This window comes from Saccoglossus kowalevskii, chromosome 9 (assembly GCF_978046115.1).
Source record: "Saccoglossus kowalevskii chromosome 9, keSacKowa6.1, whole genome shotgun sequence".
Classification (NCBI taxonomy): Eukaryota; Metazoa; Hemichordata; class Enteropneusta; family Harrimaniidae; genus Saccoglossus; species Saccoglossus kowalevskii.
This window is the reverse complement of record NC_140649.1, coordinates 33,262,400-33,268,799: the sequence shown is the minus strand read 5'-3', so window position 1 is coordinate 33,268,799 and position 6,400 is coordinate 33,262,400. Positions and strand designations below refer to the sequence as shown.

General features: G+C 38.3%; 1 protein-coding gene across 1 annotated transcript in view; it reads right to left on the bottom strand.

Annotated features, from left to right (window-relative positions):
- Nucleotides 1-384: 384 nt before the first annotated feature.
- LOC100374451 (CMP-N-acetylneuraminate-poly-alpha-2,8-sialyltransferase) overlaps nucleotides 385-6,400 on the bottom strand; it is a 7,551-nt gene continuing 1,535 nt past the window's right edge. The window contains exons 2-4 of the mRNA XM_002730528.4: nucleotides 2,555-2,668; nucleotides 1,915-2,445; nucleotides 385-1,227 (exon numbers count right to left, since the gene is read on the bottom strand). Of these exons, the coding sequence (XP_002730574.2) occupies nucleotides 951-1,227; nucleotides 1,915-2,445; nucleotides 2,555-2,668 (922 nt within the window). The 3' untranslated portion in view covers nucleotides 385-950. The remainder of the gene's footprint in view (nucleotides 1,228-1,914; nucleotides 2,446-2,554; nucleotides 2,669-6,400) is intronic.

Sequence of the window (6,400 nt, the reverse complement as noted above, 5' to 3'; positions counted from 1 at the left end):
ATTGACAAATAAGCCTTAGATGCGAGTACCTCAAATAGTATTGTATGCGTATTTATCATCACGTCCACTGTGTGTATGACGTTTGTAAAAATAGTGTTAGGGAATAGAAAAGAAACACTATTTAGAAGCCAAACACAATTCTCGTAACCCTCAATATGACAAGTCGACGAGATATTATCACTCAACGGGGATTCCTGGTACCACCACTCTGTAAACACTTATTTGTTTAAGTTTGTTGTTCTATCAGGGGGGAATTCTTCTCCACGGGGTTCTCCACACGTGCCAGGGGGGAATCTCGTCTCGTCTCTCTATCGCGTCCCCTCGAGGTACGGGATCGGGGAAGTCACTTATACTTTACAGTCAAATAAGACACGCACAACGAAATACGTTTCAACTCTCGTCTTAGTCGATCAGTCGAGCACTCTATAAGACACAGCGCCCTGGGGAAAAATCCCCAAGACTATCGCAAGGCTGACCCAAGACTCTTTTAGACTGCGTCAAGGCTCGCCCCAAGTCTCTCCAGGACTGGACTCTCGACTGCGTCTGTCGTGCTGTGCTCCCCAAGACCAACTCAAACTCTCTTTATTCATTTTCAAAACTCTAACCAATTACAAAACAGTAAAAAGACTCGAGGGCGTAACCTTCAATCATAAAGCCAATCACACTAAGTACTGAATACATCATATCTTTTGATTAATCGTTCACTACATTAATAACTACGGATACCAACTGTCAGAATGAGTAGTCTGAATAGCGGCGGTTATCTAGTAATTAGTTCCAAGTTCCGTCCAAAACTTCAAATAGGTCTAAACGATGACAGACATAACACAGCAATTCGCTAATAATCAGCTAATTAAGTCGGTCAACAGATACGTGAAAACAAATTCATGATAGTTCTGACATTTTATGCATTGACCGGCAGTAGAAAAGGTTAAATTTCAGATTCCGCTTTAATAATATCTTCTTCTGTTTTCTACTTGTTCACACTCCCCAGTCACCAATCTCAGAATATCGTTATTGTGTAGGATTTCTAATATCTCAAACTCCATATTCCAATCATGTGCTGGAGCAGCATATGAGAGCTCGTAATAATGAAAAGGAATATATGTACCTTGGGGGTTGATATTGTAAGGATAAAACCCGTATATATGTACCTCTTCACAAAGGGCAAGTGCAATGACCACTGCTCTCATCCCCTGAGTTGGCAAGCCATCCAAAAAGAATAACCTGTGAAAATAAACAGTTATATTAGTAATGTGAGGAATAAACCACCGCCGCAGACGGGTATACGCGAGATATTGCACAACTATATATACATTAGTCTGTGGTTTATTTCTGCTGTATTATAATACTAACTTCATTTTGAATTAAAAGACATTATAACACCTTTAAAGCGTCAAATATATAAATGCAATACAGTGTCTCATAGGTTCTATGAGAAGCCATGGTTAAATAAAACGGGCCCTGGAAGTAGCATACAGCGAGTATAGCCCATGGGCCAAGTTCATTGTTATGTAGAATGTCTTTGAATGTATTTTTTCAGAAATGTGTGTTGGTCAGGTCAAATGCATGACATATTTTCAATATGAGTGTTACGATAAAAACTTTTATCTTATAGTCTAGCTACGAACCATAATTTACAGCTCAGCTAGCTATTTTTATTTGTGCACTATTATATTCTAGTAAAATGACTTTTGCAAAGCATGCTTTTTAAATGAATAGTTTTGGTATAGTGGTAAGTTATTTCGGGAACGTGGTAATCAGAATACATAATAAACCAAAACTGTATATGTAATTAGGATGGCCATATAGTATGATCTTGGTTTCGCTATAATTTCCAGGGTTTTCGTGGACCATAAGAACGTGTATACCCACAGCAGCGTGATTATTTCGCAAGTAGCTTATTCGTTTTACCTTTTAACGACATCTTGAAATTTATGATCTGGGATGTAAGCAATTTGGATTGGCAGGTTATGTTTTGACTTTAAATGGTCAATGACAGAGGTAAGTTTTTCGGCTGATTCTGGTACGGGAGCCGTGAACAATAACGTTGAATCATTCAAGAACTTGAATCTTGCGACTAATTCTCTCTCAGAAGTCATATGGACCTTCGATGGATTATGATATTTGACAGTCTGGTACAAGCTAGTCCACAATACATTGTTTATCATTGTCAAATTGGTTTTGTACCCAACGTCTGAAACAAACTTTCTAATATCCGGGCCATTGATACGTATAACGAAGTCATTGGAATTGATTTCTTCACCACATCTACTTTTCAACAGAATCCCACTATTTCCGACTACGGCACACTTCTTCTGTTTCGACAGTGGGTACGTGGATTCAACGTCGGCATGCATATTGAATTTCATGTCATTGACACCAATGCCTCTCTTGTACACACGTGTTGTATTTTGTACGGGTGATGTCAGGTGTATTCTTTCTCTGAAAGGAAAAACACAAGTGGAGTGATATTGATATTGCTAGATCACTATGCACAACTCCAATGAGGGCATAATACAATCCTAATTAGAGTAGCGGAAAATACACTGACCTTAAACCATCTAAATTTATTGTAATGTTTGACTTATTGGTTTCACCCTGAATTACGTCGTACTGTAGTCCTTGTCCGTTTGGATTGTCGTCGTCACGACTTGTAGTTGCATATCTGAAAATTAAACATCAATCAAAACTTCAATTAAGCAGTATTAATGTTCGTGCCTGGCACGTCCTGTCATGGATAATTGCACCATGTGTACAGCAAATGTTATCTCTTACATTCAGAGGATGGTGTCAAAGATGCACTACATTACAGTGTGCACTATATTACTCGAACCAAGTTATTTATAATGTTTGTTTAATTTTTAGCACTTGCAACTTTTGGTTTAAGGGGTGGGTTGAATATTAAATAAGGTGATTACATTTACTGAACGAATGTTATAATAAAACACGGTTCCTAATGAGTGTCCTTTACAGACGGAGCGAGTAATTTAAGTGGATAAAACAATGTTTAAATTCTAAAATGTAACTGTGTGTGGTTTAGTCTTTTTTTAGAATATAGCTAAACATCTACATATAGCTACCATTATTGACGATCAGGAGAATGTCAAGATAATATCGACACTGTGATTGGCATGTCTTTACCCAGAAACATGTGGTCCTTGTTTATCAGAAAGAGCCTGAATACATAAAGCACATCAGGTATCTGCAACCCGTGATAACTGGGTTATGCAAATTAAAAGTGTGTATGAACTGAATAATGGGCAAAGGCACGAGTTTATAGTCCTGCTGGGATAAGGAAGTTCATGTGACGAGATATGCATAGTTTCCCTAGTGGTGTGCATTCGTTGAGATGTGGATCAGTGTATGTTATACAGAAACCTTTTTAGTACAGTCTATAATCTCTGTGCATATGCTGGCGAGTTCATTCCTGCAATATAGAAACGTAGGGGCAATTTTGCTAAAAGGGCAACAAGGCGAAAAGTCAATCTATCTTCTTGAATAATTGATAGGAAACTCACTACTCTGGGTATGATATCAAATAAAAACCATTGATTGGGAAGCAATGTGGGCCAGATGCAACATATAATAGGTGAATAGAAAAATAACATTTTGAATAGGCTAAAAAAGAGGATGTTGAGTTAGACAATTTGGATGAAGCTAACAATTGCTGTGTTGTCATATAACTAGACTATCGGTTCAACGACATATTGTACTCGTTGTTTAAAGATCCAAATTTACCTATAATGATGATAGCACTTCTATGATGGTCCTACTCGACAGCTAATCAAATCATCTGGTTTACTGGATGAATATGGATTTACCACTGTTACTAGGAGACGTAAAAAGAAACCTCCGGTGTTTAAAATAGGTGAAGGTAATTGTAATTCTGATCTACACGCCGTTGTTCGATCTCAGCTTCCTGCTAAAATATTTGTTACAAGACTTGCACCGGATAATACAGAATATTCTATTGTGAAGCATATTAAAAATATTGTGAATATTGACGCTAAATGTGAGAAATGTGACACTGTGTCATCTGTAGTGCAGCCAACATCGTGGTCTGCGGGCGTTCTTGTTCTAAAACAGTACCAATCTCGGTCATGGATTCTTTAACAATATCATATTTTAACAGTCGTGGGATTAAATCGTCCGTAAATGACGTGAGATCATTGTGTAATAGTTGTGACATTTGTCTCATTCAGGAGCACTGCTGGTTGTGTACTTCTGAACTTGGAATATTATCGCGTATACATCCCGTTTGGAATGTCATTGTAACTTCTCCATTCGGGCGTGAGCTAATTAATTACTGCAACGTAAATAACCTTGTGTTGTCGGACTATGTGCATTTGCATACAAATGGGGAACCATTTTCATATTATAGTGAAACCCGTGGCACTACTTCGGGTTGGATCATTGCGTATCCACAATAAATGCGCACGACTGTATGTCGTCAATAAATATTCCCCATGACGTCATCTCATCTGATCACTTCCCTTTGACTATTCGTCTGAACACTGACAAACTTCCTACAATAGAAACTCGTCGACTGTGTGGTGTAGCTTGCAATACTGACAATGTATATGTGAATTGGGATAATTTGTTATACGCAGTATCGTTGCGCAGTAGTTTCAGTAACGTTATCCATGTGATATATCCATGTAATATATCCATATTGCACTTGTCGGGCAATATAGCATGTAATATCCACTTGGCGGGCATTATACCATGTAAAAACCATTTTAATTTAATATCATGTGTTAGCATCCTTTATTTTATGTTTTTGTCATATAACCCCAAACCCTGCAAATAGAGGTGTGCATGGAATCATGGGAAGAAACGTTGTGAATTGCTGTGTGATAACTGTCATAAAGGTGTACTTGTTTTCAACTCTGGAAGAACAGTTTGAATCTACCAGGTGTGCTTGTGATTTACATAACAAAGGATGTTTACAACTTTGGTGTGCTGTTATTCGAATAAAAAAGATGGGTATGAGTTGCCTACGTGACACAGCTGCTAGCAAGATCACATTTTGATTGGCTAATGTGAATACCCAGGTGGTGTCCCTGAATCTTGGCCATTCATACCTTTAAATTGGACAGACTAAGGACAGTTGGGGTCCATCATTTCAACATCATTCTATCTGTTGCTGCTACGATATTGTGAGACAAGTGATACAGGCTACAACCATCATTCTGTGAGACTTGTATGTATTGCTCTGCGATCTCATGCTATATCAGCGGTGCCCTCCAGAATAACAGCGTTCCTCTGCAAGCAAGACTCCTGTATTTCTTTTTTGTGGTGTTGCAGAAGCCATGGACTGTCGTTCATTTTTACATCCTGGAACTGTGAGTTATCACCAATGCACACTTCCCTAAGCAATCCCCTATTTTAGTGACTTTATTCATTGTATTTTTCTGTATTTCATTTCTTGTAATTATTTTTGAAAGGTATAAAAGCCAGGAGCTTTTATTTTGGTGTATGTGTATTTCATTTCCAGTACTATTGTCTACCCCATCCTATCAGTGAAAGAACCCCCTGTCCAGTGTGATCATTAGCGATAAACAGGCCTAGTACACTGTGACAATGTGACAGAGTTTCAACCAATCATAGCAGGCGTAACAGCAGTGAGATGTGATAATCTCCAATAATATGCGAGTTATTCACCATCTTCGTCACTTTCAACTGTGATATTGTAACAGTTCTTTCTGTTCGGATGAGGGTGAATATTGACATGACACAATTGATTGGATAAAACACAACTATCAAAGCATTGATCACTTTAATCACATCTAGCAGCTATACAAGGTCGAGTTACGATAGAATATTGGCAGTGACAATGACAATGGTTTCAACTGTAAAAAGAATAACAAAGAAAATAAATGAAGATATCACAATAATATATAATGTATAATTCAGAAAATATGATTCACACATCTGTAATATTCACGGCTTACGGACCAATGATATATAAATAAAATAAAAATACAGTAGTGGCTGCAATACAAGTGATCGAATGAATTGAGCTTTAGTCTGTTTAGTGACGAGTCAAATCAAATGCCGCGGTAGCGTGAAAAAAGCGATTTTCAAAAAGGAAAAAGGTCACCTTCGAACAAAACGAAAGGGCCACTAGAGGGCGCAACATATCTAACTACTAGTATGCTGCGAACCGGCAGCAACATATATGGCCCCATTCCATCCACTGGTATCCATCGTTACCGCGTAGGCCGAGCTGCTTGGTACTGTTCAGCCACAGAGTATTGATTGTAGCTAACGCAGAATGAACACCATACTGCCCGGCCTTCAGCAACTGGTCCTCTTGGTTTTGTGATTCATTACGACTTGCTTGGCAGGTTACCCCCTTCCTGCAGCTTTGTGATCATTCCTCTTTCCTTCCAAC